Source organism: Carya illinoinensis, chromosome 3 (assembly GCF_018687715.1).
Source record: "Carya illinoinensis cultivar Pawnee chromosome 3, C.illinoinensisPawnee_v1, whole genome shotgun sequence".
In the NCBI taxonomy this organism is placed as follows: domain Eukaryota; kingdom Viridiplantae; phylum Streptophyta; class Magnoliopsida; order Fagales; family Juglandaceae; genus Carya; species Carya illinoinensis.
In genome coordinates, this window is record NC_056754.1 from 13,560,413 (window position 1) to 13,580,910 (window position 20,498).

The following is a 20,498-nucleotide window of genomic DNA, read 5'->3' on the forward strand; positions in this document are numbered from 1 at the left end:
GACCTTTTAATTTTCAATTTTTGAAACTTGTATAGTTTTTAGTTTACATTATCTATGCATGGGAATGGTTTTTTTTTTTTTTTTCTTATTCTTCTTCTTCTTTTAGAAGGCACATTTGAATAATTTGATATATGTCACTTACATGAAGACAAATTTCAGTTTTTTTATTTATTTATTTTTTAAGACCTTTTTTTCTTTTTTTTGGATAATGCAAGTTGCAATTAAGTTACTAGTTTGCTACATGATATATTAAATATTATGATTGGTAGCCTTATTTAAATTATTTGGATGGATTTTTTATTTTTTTGTAATAAAATCTTTTATTCAAATTTATTATATATAAATGATTTTTTTTGTATGATTATTTTTATTTTTCTTTCAAGTTCTTTTTTGATATTTTTGACTTAAAATTAGATAGACTGTTAGTGGGCTTTCACTGTTGGGCCAAAAAATATGGAATATAAATATTAGGCCCTTGGCCCATTTGGACTAGGTGCGGACCAAACGGACCGGACATGACCGTATTGAATGGAACGAGACCGGACCAGCCCAATCCTTAAGCTGTTTGGTCTAATTCAAGGTGGGAAAATCTTGAACCAAATAGGTTCAGTCCGGTCCACAAAACCTCCCGAAGCCGGACTGGACGAGACCGAACTCCCTCTCTTGTATCATCCACCGCATAAATATCGTCTTTTTTCCTAGACATGGCCATAATCAAATCACCTCTTGCTTCTCTCAAGATTGCACCCACCCCATACCGAACAAAAAATAATCGCATCAAAATTAAGCTTCCACGTTCCACATGGGAACACGTTCAATGCAAGATAAATGTTTATATAGACTTTTTGCTTTACGTGGACCAGCTGATAATTCTCAATATAAGCAAAACAATTATCAACAATAGCACTCATATTGAGATTCTTTTTTTTTTTCTTTTTTTTTCTCGGCAAGTAAAACATTTCATAGATAAACTAAATAATTACAATGATACAAGATTCAGTGAGATGGGAGTCCTTAGCAATTCAACAGTCATCCCAAAACAAGTAAAAACAATACTAAAAATAAGAACAACAAGCAATCTTTAAATTTCGAAAATTCCACACACCCTAAGAAATAATCAGACCAGTGGTAATGCTTGTCCGCGTTTGCAATAATTCTTGGTCTGATTAAGATATGTACAAAATTAAAGCCCACTAAAATATAACCTTTTGTACGGATTGTTCTTTGTGTATTTGAACATAGAAAAAATTTATAATGGCACAATATGAATCATAGAACAGTGGTAATGCTGCTTTTGAACTCTGATTATTAAGTCCTCATAAAGTTCTTAATATTGAGGATGTGATGATCAGCTATAGACTCTCAGGCGTGTTGTTATCGGATTCCGGCAGATAGGGCACGATGTTAGGTTCACACTGCAATCCTGGCACATCTTGAGCAAGAAAAAAAAAATAGGATAAATATGAGAGCCAAATGTTGGAAGGCAAGTCATACTCACATGGCTAAAACTGTGCATTGTTAAATTCACTTTAACAAAGACAAAAGAGAGATTTGACAATGGCCTTGGGTAAAGAAATGTAAAGTCACCAGCGAGGATCATTCCATTATGCTAATTGTAGGACTAAACACACTACAGAGTTTGATTTTTACAAGATTTTCATGCATATAATAATTTTATATGAAAGGGTACAGTATGACTTCTCTTCAGTTTAACAAAGAGGGGAGGGGGTATTATGGACGATTATCTTCTTCTCCATAATCCCTCCCTATACTTTCTTTTTCTGTGATTAAGAGAAAATAGTATAAAAGCAACATTTTGTGACTTTCCAATGCTAAGAAACCCAAACAAAAGCTAAAATTAATTTCCATGCCTGGCTAAAAAGAATTTCAAAAATTTACCACAGGATCAATAATAAATCCCAATAAAAAAGTTTCTAAAAAATTTTCTTAACCTAACTGTATTTTTTAAGAGCCCCACTACTTCCATAAAACCCTAAAAAAAATCTCAATAGTTTCAGAAAATTTAAGGAAAATCATCAAAATCCAAAATATGACCGGTTTGGTGACACCGAAAATTCCAATAGCAATTTTTTTTTTTTTTTAAGTTCCTTTTTTGACAGGAAAGCAAATTCACCTGCTAGACCATACTGCAATATTCATACTACAAAAGAAAACACAATTTGCTTGAACTTACCAAATGACCGCATCCAAAAGCCATGTCCTTAGGGTTTGTCAGGCAAATAGGGCAGACCTTGAACAAGAAAACATATTCTCAAACCATTGTGATTTAAACATGAATGTGAATAAGTAGAATCAGGGGGGGATAGGAATTACCATTTCCACTTGAGCTGCTGTTGCCTCAACTGTTTTAAAGTCTGTCACAGGCGGGACTGGGACTGATTTGACTGCATTATCATGATAAATCACACCACGTGGGGGCGGAAGAGGTCTTGTACGTGGAGCAGCTCCTGGTTCTCGACTGCAAAGTTGAATTTCTTGATATTTTAAAAATTGCCTAAATTGGTTAATACTTACTAAAGACTACGAGTCTTGGCCTTACTTGACTAGTCTTTGGGTTGCCCTGAACTGAAATGGAATTTCCATGAGGGCAGCAAGTGCAAATTCCGCTTCCTTTTTTGATGCTTCTGTGTTTTCAGACATGACTTTTGTGAAGTCGACAAACTGCATGGGGGAGTAAAAAATAAAATTGAAATAAAGGTGTCATATTTTTGTCCACAATGAAAAGGAATAATTCAATAGGCAAAATGGAATCCGATATCCATTCTCCAGAGGGAGTACTATGCATGTGAAAACCTTTTGCGGTGTTAGTTTCAACCAACTGACATGCCAATGAAATGATTTTTCTTCTAAAAGGATACCCAAGTCAGTAAGTCAGTCATGCTCTAAACCCCAAAAGAGACTATCTCAACCCCAAAAGAGACCATCTCAACCCCAAAGTCTTCATACAGCATGACTGTTTTTTAGTTGTATCTCCTAGATCTCTTTAACCCAAGTGCAAGGTTCCAAATAGACCATAGATAAAATGCAAAGTAAAACTCATAATGTTTGACTTGAGTAATAATAATATTAAATCAAGTTTGAAAAAACTATATACAATATAATTTTCAAAAGAATAGAGCTTTGCTCCTATTAAAAAATCTCTATTCCATATAATTTCAAAGAATGAATCTTTGTTCCTATGGAATCATATCATCAACCATCCCACTATATTATTATTAAATGACAACTACTGTTATAAAACCACATTATGCACTCATTTGTGTTATCATCAAATAAAAATTAAATAATATATCATTAAGTTAAACTTGTAAAATATATATTAATATATCCGATAAAATGCCTAAAAATAAATTATTAAACAAAAGTTAGTTTATTTAATTGGATTACTAATTATTATTAAAATTTAGTTTTCCTAATATAGAAATAAAGGATAGTAAGGGATAGAAGATTTAATTGTTCAAATGAGTGTTTGGACACTGCTTCTTTCTATGTATGGGTCATGAACTACCATATATAACCAAAAGATAAAAGAAAAAAAAAAATAAATTCAGTGAAGCCACTCAGATTTTGCTCTCTCTTTTCAACATATTAGCAAGTACTTGAAGGAATTAATGAAGACATGGAGAAGAATTTCACCAAAAAAAGGTAAAAAAACTTTAAAAAAAGAATCTTTTGGCCCAGGTATTGGCCAAAATATCTCAATCCTTATATAAGAGCATCTATGGGCTCAATATTTTGCATATTGTGGACATATCACTGAATTTCTTTACCGTGAACCTCAAAACTTCCACTGATTTCTAACAATCCCAAATACCAGGTTCAATCCCACTTGACTGCCTACATAACCTCTCTTTATTAGAGAGACTAGAGTAAAAACTTTGTAAATCTGAAGTAGCAAATTGATAAGCTCCTTGCCAAACAGACAACAAAACAAACCAGTGAATTAGGCATAGCCAAAAACATCTCAAATAAGTAAATAAAGGGCAGGCCTCTCTTGGAGCCTTAAAGCATAAGAGTAGACCAAATCTAAGTCTCACCATCCTCGTAAACATGTGACACAAGCCAATGTAAGTGTCTTCTTCACATCATAAAATTCTCATATAACACAACTTAAAACCGCAGTCCAAACCACCTTGCAAGGAGCAGCACAGGCAAATACTCTCCCAAGCGAATATACCATCTGTAGTTGCTCAAAATGCCTTACAAAAAGATCTAAACTGAATCTCCTTACTTTTAGAGAGTCCCAACAAATAATATCCTTGTGAGGATCAAAACCGACAACAATGTAAAGAGTTCAAAAGACAACATCCACTGAGTGTACCCACCAACTTAACTAAAAAGGAGGGCTCCAACATGCAGCAGAACGATCCGACAAGTCTGAACAAGGACTTAGCAACAATTTCAAGACCAGCGACCAATTTTATAGTTAACTTTGAGCATGCATGTTGTCTTTGATGAGTTTACTTTTCAACCTTTTCATAGTCAAAGCTTACACAAGATGAAGGCAGGAAAAGAAGGACAGGTAAGGAACCATGCTTCATTGGTTAAACAAATTCACTATATATCCAAGTATCTAACCACCCATCACAATTCAATCCTTTGGTCAGAGCTGACCTAGTTGCAAAGTTGTGGAAACATAGAAACACTGTCGGAGTAAAGATACAAATAAGGAAAGCAAAAATCAACATGTAATCGTACATTTACCAAATACCTGGAAATTGTCAAATGAGCGCTGAGGAATGTTATCATCGAATTGCTTCATTGCATCCCAGGGTCCGTCCCCAACTCCAACCAAAATAATTGAGAGAGGATATTGGCTGTTTATGAGAATTCCACTTTAAACAAGAACAACACAACATAACAAATCAAAATACAAATGGAATTGCCTTACCTAGCAGCAACTATGGATTCTACAGTAGCTTTTTCTTGTGGACTGAACCTTCCAGGTGGTGTATCAGGACTTCTGGTCACCTATGTAAAATCCCAGACCGTAAGCAAATTAAAAGAAGAAAAAAGAACCTCAGATAAGAATAAATAACACACGGGATAAAAACATGTTTCACAGACCTGTCCATCTGCAACAATGACTAGAACATGATATTGCCCATTGGTTCTCTCCACAATGTCAATTGCTGCATCAATTATTGGGGCAAATGAGGTTGGACCTACAAACAAGAGCAAGGGAAACTATCATAATCAGAGATAGGAAACTCCACCCCCCCCCCCCCCCCCCCCCCCCCCTTCTCTCCTCTTCAAATGAGGTCTGCATGTTTCAGAGGTCTGCATTATCTTGAAACATTTTAATTTTATTCAAGCCCTACTTTTGATTCACACATGTACGTCTCAATCGAGAACATTCAAATTAAACTTGTGTTGCTAAAGGGCTACACCTCTTCCCCTTATAAGTACGTCATGGAAGACGAGGTCACTGATTCAAGGATCACTGGGTGTGTGTTACGTACTGATTAAAGCAATGAAAATGTAAAGCTAAAATGTGTTGGAATTTGCTTAATATCAATGTTGCCTATAAGTAATATGAGGGAGTAAAAGGGAGATTTGTTTGTAGAGGAAGGCAGAAAATTTACCAAGAAAGTACTTTTCTTGATTACGAAAAGGAAAAAAAAAAACTTGATCCTGGAAAATACTTTTTTTTGATGAATGCATTCATTATCGATCAAGTTTTTCGGCATCATTCCTTTAGTATTACAAAGTTCCTGAATTCTCAATAAGGAATCATCCATCTCTCACCATCAAAACTACTTCTGCATGAGGTGTTTTGTATTAGCACCCAGAAAGACCGAAAATTAAGATGTGAAAGAAAACATCCATTCAGCAGACTAGATGAGAGGAAGATATGCATGAACAAAACTTCATTGGCTGATAGGCAAAAGAAAATATGAATAAGAAGTCAGAAGGGAAAGCTCCTTAAAAAAAACCTGCCAGCTTTAAGTGTGGAACAATCTGTCTATAACGTGCAAGAGCTTCCTCAAAACCATTGCACTGTCGATGATCAGGATAAAAGCTGAACACATGTCTATCATGTGTTGTTGCTTAAAAAAAAAAGAGAGAGATAGAGACAAAATCAGAACAACTTGTCCATGGAGAAATATCTTTACATCTTCTACTAAGAGCAGAGATAAATAGATACTAACCATCGCCAAACCCAAAACAAGGTATCAAATTATCTTCATCGAAAGGAGACAAAGTGCGGCCAATTATAGAGATTGCTTGCTCGTAGGGATTAGGTGTGCTGCCGATTGCATGAAGGCTTTTCCTGCTGAATGAATACTTGCCTGCGATCATTGAATGTGACTTTTACATTGACTTAAAAAATTAACAGTACATTTAACATTTAAAAAAAAAAAAAAAAAAAGAATCACCTGTCCACTCATTGCTCTTTGTGAAGTCAATACCAAGTATCAAATTTGATGATTCAAGGCCAGCTTCTCTTAATGAAGAGATAACCTGAAAATTTGGGTGCCACACCACATTATTGTGCCATTCCACTAGGGCATAATAATAGTATGATTATTGACATGTACAAAACCCATCTCCAGGCTAGCTATTTGGGAAAAAAAAAATGAGCAAGTGCTTTTTTTATAAAGAAAATTGCTCTACTCTTAATTTTCAAATTACTATATTATATCTTTTTCTCAGGTAGAATGATTTCTGCTTAAAATATATGGAGCTATTTTTCTTATAAGACAGTGGAATTGCAAATATAAAGGTAGAATAACTTTTGAATTTTCTTCTGCCACCAAAGCCTATGAAACTAGAAATTTTTTTTGATAAGCCCTATGAGACTAGAAAATAATAATAAGAAAAACAGCAACCCAAACATTTTTTTTTTTTATGAGTAAAAATATTATATATATCAATAGGAGAAACCAAATACACTGGACGTATACAAGAAAACACCTAGCCCATACTAGAGAGCTCCTAATGCCCCCAAAAAGCCCGTGAAACACTAACCAAAATATACCAAGCCCGAATTGGAATGGAACACACCTCCCCAACCCCAGCCCCATGTTTCCCGTACAACCATTTACCCAAAATACACCAATTCCACCTATTTAGCCACTGATATAGAGGACTGAAGAACTCAAGAAAGTGTGTAGGAGGACTAACATACTTAAACCAAGTGTTAAACTTATTTAGACTTGTATCCTCTAGCATTAAGAGCATACATTATTTTTTAAGGCTCAATCACATTATTAGTTATTTGTTGCAATCTTATAAATTGACTGGCATATTCATCATTTGGTGAAGGAGGATATACAAGAAATCAAGGATATGTCATGCTGATAAAGACTTACAGCTGAAAAGAGCAACTGCGTCATCAATATTATTTTTAAATTCCAGTTATTTAGACACATGGATTACATCTCCTCAGACCAGACGAGTTGTTTTGCACAATTCAAGAGATTGCCCATTGTACACTTGTTTTTAGTTAAAACTGGGATTGGGTCACTTGGTCTAGGTTTATTGCTTAAGTCGGGACAGGTTCCAGACACTTGAAAAACAAGGAGCAATCTGGGTTTGATTAATTTAACCTGAAACAAGCTGATTCTGTAAAAAAAACAAAAAACAATGAAAAAAAGAAAGTTACATTCCATAGGGTAATGCTTTGGTGGTAATGCTTGTTTGGTTGTCAGCTTAGATTTGTAATAGCCTCTTTGCGAATGACTACATGCATCTTCAAGATTTTGTTGAGAAAAAGGAAAGAGAAATGTAGGTAGATTGGGACCAAAAAGTGAAGAAATTGATAGCAGAAAGGAGAGAGGGAAAGAGGGAGTAACATGGGATTCGAGTCAGTTAAGAAAGTGGTTATGATCATTTTGTTTGACAACCAAGTTACATTAGTCTTAGTGTTGGGCCTTGTTAACAAAAGAAGGTGTACTTTTCAAGACATTCCCTGCAGACATACGATGTAAAACTCTTGCAGGATTTGCTTTATTAGTAATAGAGAAATGAAGAAAATAAGAACTTTATTAGTAGTACATATAGAAGAAAATAAGAACCAAACAATTTCAAAATATTTTTTTCATCTAACTGGATAGTCAATATCAATGATCCTGCGGAGTTGACTGTTGTTGTTTCAGATGGTTGCCCTGCTTCTACAATGATACTAGTTATCTTATTTGAATTGTATGATGCTCTATGCTGTTCAATAAGTAAAGTGGCACCTTATATGTTTGTCATAAAAAAGAAAAGCACTCTGATACTAATGAACTAACACCCGCAAAAAAATTGGTAGTCAATAACATCACAAATCCATCAACAAGTCAAGTAACAGTGTAGACCTGCTCTAAAGAGTTGAAATTATCAGCTATGTGTGTAGGGTGCTGCTTATGTCGATCGACAGTATCCACTGAACTTCCCACGTGAGGTGGATGATGCTGAAAGTCATTGCGAGGATCATAATGTGGTTGATTGTAAGTATTCATTGAACTTCCTACAAAAGAAGGTGGATGCTGCTGATATTCATCATGAGAATCATCATATGTTGATTCCCCATTTCCCATATCTGGATATCACCGACCTATATCAAGAACAGTATTACCTTAATACAACAAGGCAGATGGGTTTCTTCTGAATAAGGTTATAAAATACATAAAGTACATTAAAGTAAAGAAACTAGCATTAGAAGTGCAACGAACAGCATTTTCCAACAAATTATGGAGCATCTGCTGTGAATTTTTTTTGTCGGGAACGATATATATAAGCATATGTATTTTCTCAAAGATCACAGCCTTGCATGCTTTATTGTATTCCTGGTAACCGATACTAGAAAGTAATGCATATCAGCAACCTTGATAGTATTGAGAGTTATTAAAATTCTCAGGGCAATAAGTAAGGATAAGACTTACTAGACCCTACGCAAAATTCGAAGTTGTGGCCCAAATTAAGATACCTTAACCAAGCCGGTAAGACTAGACCCTGCACCACTGAGGTGATAAACTTAGCGTAGCTCAAAGGGCTGATCAGATATGAATAGTTTCTACTTCCAGGAGATAACCTCTAAATTCTTAAACAGAAATGTAAGTTGATTCCCAACCATTAACTATTGAAAGTTAGCATTATTTATATCATCCGATTTCTCCCATCAGTTAAGCGCAGCCACGTAAAAAAATAAAGTCAACACTCAAGATTTTTATACCATTCAATCGAATTCTTCATGAACAGAGGGAGCATTATGCTGATAGAATGATCCAGTTTCCAGCAAACAACTATTCTAACAAATCCTTGGTTTCACATGGTGATCGATGACCAGTTTTCTCCAAACCCGTAACTCATAATTGTAATATCTTATCAAAATGTTGTCAGTTTTCCCAGAAAGCAGATAAACTTATACATAACATCGAACTCAAGGTACCCACAATTTACAAATTAGAACGCACGTCACAAAAGATTTGACAAGCCCAGCTTCAATTGCAAAAAATTGCAATCAAACTAACAATACTTCAAAACAAGAACTTGAATTCCAAAAGGTACAAAGTTTAAAGAGAAACAGAGAGAGCGAGAATCATACCTGTAACAATATGGAGAGAGCGCAAGACGAAAGAAGATTCAAAATTGATTCTAGAGTTTCGTAAACACAGCTTTGCTTATTCCTCTTCCAAAAGGGTGACTTTTAAGGGTGGACGTTTTGGGATTGGACGATAAGTCGCTGGCTTTTCCATCCACCTCTCGGTCTAGTCTTTTTTTATTGTAGTTTTTAATCTATTCATTCCTTTGCTTCTGGTTTAGTCGTCTTTTGCGTGCACATGTTGACTTTCTCAACTTTGTACAGCTCGGTCCAAACTCTCGCTTCTACGTGAAAAACTACTTACGACTTTTACGTGGGCTCATGCTGATAACTTTGCCGTTGCCGTCGCCGTCGCCGTGTCATTTACCGTTGATCGAGATTTATTATTGAAAAGTGCAATATTGATTACACTTGCATTGATTAAATTATATTGAGTCTCGCAAAAAAATAAGTAAGTATGGTATAATTATTTAAAAAAAAAATAAGATTTATTATTAAAATATTAATTTTATTTTTATATAAATCTTATATTTATTTATTTATTTTTAAATACTTATGTGAACTGTACTTATATATTTACAATTGTAAGTATCACTTCTCCATAAAAAATAATAGGTTGGCACACTCAACTTGTAATACCTTATTTCTATTCCTTTATATTCATATTATATTTTTAATAATTTTAATTGGTTTAATTTCGACTAGATTAGACTAGAACCAGACATTAGAAGAAAATTCACGGTGACATAATCGTTGGATCGCTCAAATTCTTCCGGATGGCATATTTCCATAACAAAAAGTGTAGCTAAAATCAATCTAAATTAAGTATATTAATTATTTTTTTAATATCTCAAACTCTTAATGAGAAAAAAAATAATGGGGCATTACATTTTTCATTCTAAATTATTATCTATTTAATTTTTGTTATATGAATCCCAAATGATAAATAAGTTATAACATCCACCTTAAGTTATAAAAAAAAGTTATTACATATTCACTTTTAAGATTCGACTGTTTACTTTTTTAAAAAAATAAGAGTCGACCGTTAAGATTGTGTCGCGCGATTTATTTTGCCAATTGTTAAGACTTTTGTAGAGGATGCATTGTAAAATGTTTTTGAATTTTGGGATGCACATAGGCTCATAGCAAGAGGATTAATGACAATTCATCAGTACTTAATTGCTGTGATAGTATATATATATTTTTTTCAAATTTAACATTTATCATAGCGTAACTAAGAATATATATATAATATTTGTAAATAATTATGTTATGTACAGTTATTTTTATATATTTTATTAATGTGATTAAATTCAGTATTTATTTTATATTAAAAAATAATTTAACTAATTATATTAATAAGATATATAAAAAATTATATAAAAGTAATTATATATAAAAATTTTTAATTTGTGTAAAGAATTATTATAACTCGAATGATAAGGAACTCGTATAGTCCTACTCTTTCCAATGAAAGAACTAGGCCAGACAATGGACAAAAAAGGGCCGCCCTCGTTAAATGATTTCATATTTGATAGGCCGGTGCCATTTTCAAGAAGAAAAAATATAGTTGCAAGTATAGTTGTGCACTAATCTGTACATCAATATGATGTGATTAGTCAAAAAATAGATTTTATTAAAAACAGTGTTAATTTAAATTTTAAGTATGAATAAATTAGTATTGGTATACAGATTAGTGCGTAACTGTATTTGTATGTAGCAAAACTCTTTCGAGAAAAGCCTTAAGTTTTCCCGGTACAAGTCACGGGCCTAATCCAGGCCCATTAAAAAAGAGCTCAGGCCATGCATAAATTAATGACATAAAGTATGTTGACAATATATACCGCAAGAGTTTTGCTACACATAAAACTATACACTACACATCAATTTTTTCTTTTTAAATTTTCTTTTGGTTTATTATTTTTGAAATTAATTTAATCCTTTTACTCCTTATTCATATACTAAACATTAATTGGTAAAGAAAAAAAAAATGGTGTTTGAAGTGTGGGCTTATATTTAGAATTTTTCATACCTAAAATGATTTAATCTCAATAAATGATATCAGAGCTAGAATTGTTAATATAACTGTATGACTCGTTGTTATTATAGAGAGAGAGAGAGAGAGCTTAGAATGCGTTAAAGCTTGATTTATCGATGGTTTCAATCTCACACATACGTACAAATTACCATGATCATCCTTATAATTCATTGATCGATCATAATCTATGGATTGAGATATTATTAAAGAGCTCATTAATGGTGATGCTACCGCTAGAGATTCGATGTTGCACAGATGATCGAGTTTGTTCGTGAAAGTGATACCATATATATATATATAGCAAATTATAATTAACATAGAAGTTCAGAGTTTCTATTTTTAGATTCTAAACTGGATCGAATTTCCGTTCACAAATTATTGATTTGAATTTTAGATATTGGCATTAATGAAGCTTTCATACCATGTCGAATTGTGCGAAAAATGATGTCATGACAGTCTATATATATATATAGAGAGAGAGAGAATATATATATAGAGAGAGAGAGAGAGAGAGAGAGAGAGAGAGAGAGAGAGAGAGAGAGAGAGAGAGAGAGAGAGAGAGAGAGAGAGAGAGAGAGAGAGAGAGAGAGAGAAGCATGTTAACATCGTTAATATTTTAGTGCTCATGAATTAATATGTTAATTATCATGCAAAATAGTAATGGAGTAATGCTATATATATATACTACAAAAAAAAATGATAATTTGTAATGGATTATATGAGACAAAAATGACTATTTGGGTTAAAAACACTCATTTTAACAAAAAATATATAGTAATTTTCATAGGAAATAATTGTCCACAATTGAACAGTTTTAATTCTTGTAATATATATGTACTTATAATTTTATGTACAAGGCTATTTTTTTAATTCTTTTTAGAATTAAAATTTTTAATTTTAAATCTCATAATTTTAAACTTTAATAAGAATAATTAATTTCATATGTTAAGTATTATGCAAAACAGTGATGATCATGAGCTTTCATCGAAAATCATTGCGATCTTTATTAATTATTGGTAGTTAAAATAGTATATATACGCATGCATGCATGCATGGAGTATCGCGAAGAATGATGAATTAGCATGCATTTAATGTTGATCTATTATGACAACGTTGTTTAATTTGAAAACTTTGAGATTGATATGTTTTTACTTTTTGGTGACAAACTAATTAACGAATTTGAGAGTGTTGAGAAGAAGGCTTCATCGATCTGCATGAAATACTTCCAAAACATTGTGATCATCACGTGTCCACGACCGCGACATTTCTGTCATCAATATATATATAGAGAGAGAGAGAGAAAGAGACAGATGCCCTCAATCGATTGGCTGAGGCCCACCTCTCAATCGTATTGACATGCATGGCACATGTCCTTTCACCATTTTCATGCTCAATCAGTGGGAACAGTTGGACTATACCTAGGTCGAAGGTGAAATTTACACCAAATGCTTGATCACGGGATTAATGTGTGATCTTGTTTGGAAAAATAATCTTATCAATCCCACATGGTCTCTCTCTCTCTCTCTCGATCTCTCTCTCCGCAGCTTGTTCGATTGGACGTAGTAGCCTCACCTTGGAAACCACAAATTAATGGTGGATGTTGCGAGTATAAGTTTAAACTTTCTAGATCTGAGTTTAAACTCTAATTCTATACTTTATATATCTTAATTAAAAAAAATTCCAAGTATTAATGGACCGATCTTTACTTATATATACCCAACTTTTCAAGAGATTTTGGGAACATTGGCAGGCCACAACAGCATTGAACTCTCTTATTTTCTTTTCTTCTCTTTTATTCAAACTTAGAAAGCTTGGATTATTGCAAACTAAGTGATAACAAAAATAAAGATTCAAATATTACAACCACACGACTTGGACAAACTCATCAAAATTTGCATATAAGATGCTAGCTATATATATAGTTACATGGTGATAGCTAACAAATCCATAAATATATATATATATATATATATATTTATATTTTGCTTATATATATATACGTATATAGGAGAAATGATATATATAAATTTCAAATCCATAAACGCAAGCCTTTTATTAAAAAAAAGAAAAAAAAAAAGAAAACTCCACCCTGGAAAAGTGGGAAAAACTCACTTTTTATTGATGGGGCCCACATTTTTACAAAAAAACTTGTACAAGGCAGCTTCATGTACAACTGCATTACTTTATATATATAATACCCTATATGCATATATAAGATTAATAGTACTGATAGCTGCTGCGCTCAATATAGACTATATTCTTAATTTACCCATGATATATTTAACATGCATGATCATGATATTGATCAACGGTATGCTAGCTTTACCAAAATATTCTTCCTCGTGCATCATCTAGTAATGCATGCAGTGTTATTCCTTGATTGGCAGCTTGCACATATGCAAATTAACTGGCCTCGATCGATCGTTTTCCTCTTCGTATTTTCGATTCATGATAATGTTCACATAAATTAAGATATTATATATGGCGAGTGCCGAGTAGTACTAGTACTGATCTATATATTATGCAGAAAACAACTATTTACTAAAGTCACAATAATCGATACATCCCATGAATATTTTGATCAGCTTAATTACAACTATAAGATATTACGTACTAACAATGATCTTATCCATAATAATAATAGGAAACAATGTTAATGTTGCTTTTCTCTGTATTTATCAAGCGGCATCTACGATCTAGCTCATTGTCGTTGTTATCTCGGTGCTCGGTGGACCATTGTCATTTCATACGTTTAATGTAAGGGGGAAATAGATACAGATTTGTGACTTTTGTCTTGGGTTAATTGTATGGCGAGGGGGGGGGGGGGGGGGGGAAACAAAACATTGAAATTTGGAAATTGATTCCAAAAAAATTAATTCGATAACCTTGTCTTACTGACATTCGAGAGAGTGTATGTACGTAGTACAAATAGGCAATGGTGCTATAAGTGGTAAGAGAGATGATAAATGATCCACGACTATACCATATATATATGGAATATAATATTTCATTAAGGACAATGATTTGTGCAAGCTTATGGCATTCAAGTTTAATACAAGTATTTTGATAAGAAGCAGCATGCATGCATTTATCTTAAAAAACAAAAATAAACACACAATTAATTGATATGAGTACTTCATGATATATATATATATATATATATATATATATATATGATCATACGTTAGCAGTGGTGGAGCCATAAATTTAATCTAGGGGGGCCAAACAAAAAATTAGAACAATATACATCAAATATTTTTTGTTATACTTTTATACAATTTTTTATGATATATAATAATGTAATAAGAAGATTTACAATAAAAAAAAAAAAATACGTTTAATACAACTTATGTATTAAAAAAGTATTTGATATGTCAAGAATAATATATTATTGAAATAATATTATAAAGATATTCATATAAATATATTAAACAAAAGAAATACATAGTGTCTAAAATTGTAACTTACGTTTTTTTAAATAAACAAAATCATTTCCAGTTTCTGGAGATCAAGAAACTAGAAATGGGTCCGTTGGACCTCACAATCAAGCAGGTAAAACGTCTGTTTCTTTTCTTCGTTTTGATGTTGAAAAATGGAGAAAATAAAATGTGAAAGACAAGATGTGAAGTATGATGTGTTGTGTCATGTGCGAAAGAAATGCCAGCCTGTAAATGGTAGATTGTTGTAAGCCATAACTTGGAGATTGAAATGCTTTGAAAATTTGAAAGAGGTTAAAAATACTACCAGTTATAGTTAGAATTTATTTTATATGATATGTGTTTTATTTATTTCATTTTTATATCAAATTAAATTTTATGGAGGAGCTAAAATAATTTTTAGAGGAGGGGCCAATACATGATAAATTAACATTATTTTATCAAATAAAAAAAATTAACATATATATATTTTTACAGTTTCTTTGGGGGATGCCAACGTGGCTCTGTCACGGTACATTAAATTTATTTTATAATAAAAATAGATTTATAATCTAGCATAGCACATGATTAAGTACTACGATTGATTTGTAGATTTACTTCTGCAAGCTCTTTTTTTGGCTAAAGAATTTCTCTACTCTTATTGGTGGAGTTTTGGGATTGATTGGTTTCATCTTGCAAAATAAATTGAGACAACTAGTCATGTTTGGATAGAAGGAACTGGGTTGGAATATTTATATAGATTTCAAGTAGATAGAATATTTAAACAAGATATTTGGAAATTAAAGAACTAAATTCAGATCTGTCCTGCCATTTAAACTTAATTACCCTAAATTAATAGACAATAGAAGCTGCGAGATTTTAGTGATTTTAATTTATTGAAGAAAGTGACCAAAGGGTTAAAGGACGTTCACTCGTCTCAGTTGTTGGCACTTCACAACCTCCCAAACCTTGAATTTGCTACGTCGACCTTCCAATGAACGGCTTTGGCCTTTCCCTTCTCACCCCTCTCATCTCTCTCTCTCTCTCTCTCTCTCTCTCTCTCTCTCTCTCTCTCTCTCTCTCTCTCTCTCTCTCTCTCTCTCTCTCTCTATATATATATATATATATAATATATCTTTAATTTCCTCTTACTAATACAATGCTCTCTTTAATTTAAGCTCTGTAGCTCATTCATTTATTTATATTCTCTCAGTTTTGTTCTATATATAGTTCTCTCTGTCCTTGTGCTCTATAAGTTATATACAGCTAGCTAATTCATCTTGCTCCAGAGCCCTTTAAAATGTCTCTCATATTGGACTCTAGCACTTCACCCATTCCTGTGTCATGTCCATTGATGGAGCTTAAAGATGAGAATGGAGCTTTGGTTTTTGACTCTGCCCTGCATCAGAAACAATCGAACTTGCCCAGTGCGTTTATCTGGCCACTGCGAGACTTGGTACACAGTCATGAAGAGGAGCTTAAAGAACCCCTGATAGACCTGGGTCGGTTCATTCGAGGTGACAATGCGGCAACTGCTCGCGCAGTGGAGCTCGTGAGGGCTGCTTGCTTGAACCATGGTTTCTTCCAAGTGACCAACCATGGTGTTGATGCCAGTCTCATTCGTGCCGCATATGAGGAGATGGATGCCATTTTCAAGATGCCTCCCGGCAGGAAGCTCAGCCTTTACAGGAAGCCCGGCTGCTTCTCAGGGTATTCCGGCGCCCATGCAGATCGCTACTCGTCTAACTTGCCATGGAAGGAGACATTTTCTTTTGGGTACCATGGGAACGAGTCCGAGCCCACCGTAGTTAACTATTTCAAGTCTGTCTTAGGAGAAGATTTTGAACCGACAGGGTCAGATAATCATAGACGATTGCGTAGCTAACTAATACTCCAGACATCGACACTGATGCACTGTTTATTAAGTTCCATGCCTAGCTTTTAGCAAATTCAATCTAGCTAGCTAGCAATTCCGTTTTCTAGAATTAGTGCCCTTATTATTATTATTATTATTATTATTATTATTATTATTTTCAATAAGAACAAAAACCAGTAGTTCTAGTACTTCTGTTGATGGATTTGCATGGACCTAAATTCATTTTTTCCCTCGATGCTTTCGAATATAAATAAATTACTAAAGCTTGACCTTTTGACTTGATATATAGTAGGCTTGTTCCAGTTTGAAAATAGCTCACTCTCTCTCTCTCTACACACACACACACATATATATCATCTAATTAACGGAGAGCATGAACTATATATGCTTAATTTGTTACAGTTGGGTTTACCAAAGATACTGTGAAGCCATGAAGGAAGTTTCTCTAGTGATTATGGAGCTCTTGGCACTTAGCTTGGGTGTTGATCGTTTACACTACAGAAAGTTTTTTGAAGATGGAAGCTCAATAATGAGGTGTAACAACTATCCTCCTTGCAAAAAATCTGGCCTCACCCTCGGCACCGGTCCTCATTGCGACCCAGCCTCCTTGACCATACTTCATCAGGACCAAGTAGGAGGCCTTGAGGTTTTTGCAAACAACAGATGGCAAGCAATTCGACCTCGTCCAGATGCCCTAGTTATAAACATTGGGGATACCTTTATGGTACGTACGTACGTCGACCTTAAATTAATTCCCGATATCATTCCCGGCCCTCAATCGATTGATCGATCTGATTTTGTTTAATTATTTCGTGTTAATTTTATTGCAAAATTAAATTGAAATCGTGAAGTCATGTAAAAGACTCGGAGATTAGTCTATGTTTTTATAGCATGAGTAACAGTAGGCGTAAAACACACACATGCATGCATGCAGCATGGGGACAAGTAGGTCGATCTCAGCATTAATTATTTTTTGTTAAGATTAAGACATGAATTTTGACCTTGAAATGACTAAGGATGATCAATTATAGAGTCGCAGTACACATGATAAAGGTGTTGGCTGCTATATAGTCGTTCCCGAATACTAGCTAGCTATCTGCTAGTTCTTCTAATAATTTAATTTGAAGCTAGTACTTTGAGATCCAAGTACGCAGCCACCACCGGTGGCTCGATCTGGAGTAATTTTTGTGGGACCATCAGCATTATAATTCATAATTTTATGAAAACTTAGGGTTTAGTCAACACATGAGATCATAAGAAAGTCATGATGGTCTAAGCTCATGCGTAACTCTTTGTTTGACAGAAACATTTTGGCTTTTATTTTGACAAAGATTTACGTACGTACCGGTTAAGGTACGTATAATATAGCACCTAACCATGAGGATAAGTACCTAGTTATGTATCTGTTTAATTGCGAGAAGGCCAATATAATTCCATTAATTATCTTCTTTTGAAGGCATTTTGGACATGAACTACAATGGTATGCCTTGTAAATTTCTTTAGAACTAGGGGCATATGAAAATATATGTGTGTGTGTGTGTGTGTGTGTTGTGTTTTCATGGCAGAAACATCTCAAAGGACAAATCAAATTTGGAGTAGTTAGCTAGCTATATGTCAATCTTTATCGATCTGTGGTATATATGCTGCAGCCTGAAGCTTGCTATAGCAGGCCAATAAAAGATATTATGATGATTTGATTTTTGTTTGTTTTGATAAATGTACGTACATAGGCATTATCCAATGGGAGGTATAAGAGTTGCCTGCACAGGGCAGTGGTGAACAGGGAAAAGGAGAGGAGATCATTGGTTTTCTTCGTGTGCCCTAGAGAGGACAAAGTAGTGAGCCCCCCCCAAGATCTGGTTTGCGGAGAAGGGCAAAGGAAGTACCCGGATTTCACATGGTCCGACCTCTTGGAGTTTACCCAAAAGCACTACAGAGCTGATGTCGCTACCCTCCAAAGCTTCATCCAATGGCTTAATCTATCTACCAAAAAATCCAACTTCTAGTACCTTTAATTGGCAGATTCTGATCAACGAATTATATCGATCTGATCAATATGCATGATATTCTATTTCCCATCCCCCAACTCCTTAATTTCCTCCCTATTTTGTATATATATGCATGTATGTCGTTTAAGCAAATATCTAGCTCACCAGCCAGCTAATATTATTTGGTTTTGGTGTACCCTAGTTCTACTAGTACTAGTACTAGTACCGTATATACATGACAATTCTCATGAGTACCAGTACTAGTTCTCATCAGTACCGTACTCATGATATCTGTAATTTGATCTTTCTCTGAGTACTGTATGGTGCACGTGCATATTCAGGCACAGTACGCATGCATACGCTATTAAAGAGAAGACTTTTTATGTTATCCAAGTAGTCCAAGTCATGCATGAACGTACCCGCGTGTCAGTTCTATCTATATATTAATTGTCAATATAATCAAGAGCTAGCTGCTATGCTCTCTCGTCCCATTCGATCGGTTTCTAGTTTTTCGGTCCTCTTTGTTACATATATGGAATGTCAACTAATTGCATGTAGTACTGTTATTACGTACCATTCCTTCAATTCTGAATTAAACCACATATACTAGGTTAAACAAATTAAGTACAATATATAATCAGTACGCGCGCGGTACGCATCATTCGTTGAGAGTAATTTTATTTGAAAAGGCTCATTAATTTGTATGGCAAGTCATGAACATGGGATATTGATGCATGCAATTATTAATATCAAATGCCATCATTAATTGATCATGAATATATCGCTAGGCATTTGGCCATGCAGAACCCTATAATCATCGATCGACCTAAGTGTTAGCTCTTCCTGATATCTCTTTACTCTGATCTCCTCATGAGTTGAGATCTCTTTTGTTAAAATTTTCTTCCAATTTTAACTTCTTTAGAAAACCCAAAAGTACAATAAAATTAACATGGCTGATCATCAGGTATCTCAAACTTTTTCTAGTGCCCAATTGCTTGTCAATAATGTAATGGCAACGATTGATCGAAGGCCGCGGCGGCCTACGTACATGCATGAAAGAAAGAATATTAATGTGTAGAAAAGATGGTTTCACACTACGCACATAAAACCTAAAATGCAAAAAAGGAAAGTTTCCTCTGCTTTTGATTAAAAGAATTCCGTGTATTACAAAGCTGACCTATGTCCTATTTATACAGAAAACTAATTACAGCACGTGTTATAATTAAAATGAAAACTTGCTAACTAACTCTAACTAACTCATATGTACATATCTCAACACTCCCCCTCAAGATGGAGTATGTATATTTATTACTCCCATCTTGGAAAGGAAAAATGTAAACTGAGGGAAGGCCAAAGCCTTTGTAAAAAAATCTGCCAGCTGATGCTTTGAATTCACATGAAGAGTATGCAGTATTCCAGCTTGAATTTTTTCTCTAACCAAATGGCAATCAATTTCAATGTGTTTCGTTCTCTCATGAAACACTGGGTTGGCTGCTATATGTAGAGCAGCTTTGCTGTCACAGTAAAGTAATGCTGGTGAGTTGTGATTAATCCCAAAGTCTTTAAGCAAGGCAATTAACCAAATTAATTCACATGTTGTGGAACCGAGAGCCCTGTATTCAGCCTCTGC

At 34.0% G+C, this 20,498-nt stretch overlaps 2 protein-coding genes across 3 annotated transcripts; one reads left to right on the forward strand and one right to left on the reverse strand.

The window, feature by feature from the left end:
• Positions 1-1,029: 1,029 nt before the first annotated feature.
• On the reverse strand, positions 1,030-9,738 carry LOC122303361 (E3 ubiquitin-protein ligase RGLG3-like). The gene is made up of 12 exons (XM_043115115.1): positions 9,554-9,738; positions 8,325-8,563; positions 6,402-6,486; positions 6,174-6,314; positions 5,958-6,071; positions 5,089-5,186; positions 4,913-4,992; positions 4,733-4,838; positions 2,561-2,682; positions 2,335-2,479; positions 2,195-2,251; positions 1,030-1,432 (listed from the first exon to the last, which is right to left on the reverse strand). Exons 2-12 carry the CDS (start codon positions 8,544-8,546, stop codon positions 1,349-1,351), a joined length of 1,254 nt encoding a protein of 417 aa, XP_042971049.1. The 5' UTR covers positions 8,547-8,563; positions 9,554-9,738; the 3' UTR covers positions 1,030-1,348.
• A 6,406-nt stretch (positions 9,739-16,144) lies between these two features.
• On the forward strand, positions 16,145-19,282 carry LOC122303452 (gibberellin 20 oxidase 2-like). 2 transcript variants are annotated; one of them, XM_043115233.1, is made up of 3 exons: positions 16,145-16,780; positions 17,283-17,604; positions 18,611-19,282. In XM_043115233.1, the coding sequence occupies exons 1-3, from the start codon at positions 16,305-16,307 to the stop codon at positions 18,884-18,886; spliced, it is 1,074 nt and encodes a 357-aa protein (XP_042971167.1). In that variant the 5' UTR covers positions 16,145-16,304; the 3' UTR covers positions 18,887-19,282. The 2 variants fall into 2 exon arrangements, with proteins under 2 accessions (XP_042971167.1, XP_042971166.1); XM_043115232.1 differs by having other exon boundaries at positions 16,146-16,858.
• Positions 19,283-20,498: the final 1,216 nt, after the last annotated feature.

Coding starts and splice junctions, on each gene's coding strand:
- LOC122303361 (XM_043115115.1), bottom strand. CDS start 8,546: ATGGGAAATGGGGAATCAACATATGATGATTCTCATGATGAATATCAG. Junction 4,993..5,088: donor TCATTGTTGCAGATGGACAG/GTCTGTGAAACA, acceptor GATTTTACATAG/GTGACCAGAAGTCCTGATAC. Junction 2,683..4,732: donor GCTCATTTGACAATTTCCAG/GTATTTGGTAAA, acceptor TCCCCCATGCAG/TTTGTCGACTTCACAAAAGT.
- LOC122303452 (XM_043115232.1), top strand. CDS start 16,305: ATGTCTCTCATATTGGACTCTAGCACTTCACCCATTCCTGTGTCATGT. Junction 16,859..17,282: donor GAAGATTTTGAACCGACAGG/GTCAGATAATCA, acceptor AATTTGTTACAG/TTGGGTTTACCAAAGATACT. Junction 17,605..18,610: donor ACATTGGGGATACCTTTATG/GTACGTACGTAC, acceptor GTACGTACATAG/GCATTATCCAATGGGAGGTA.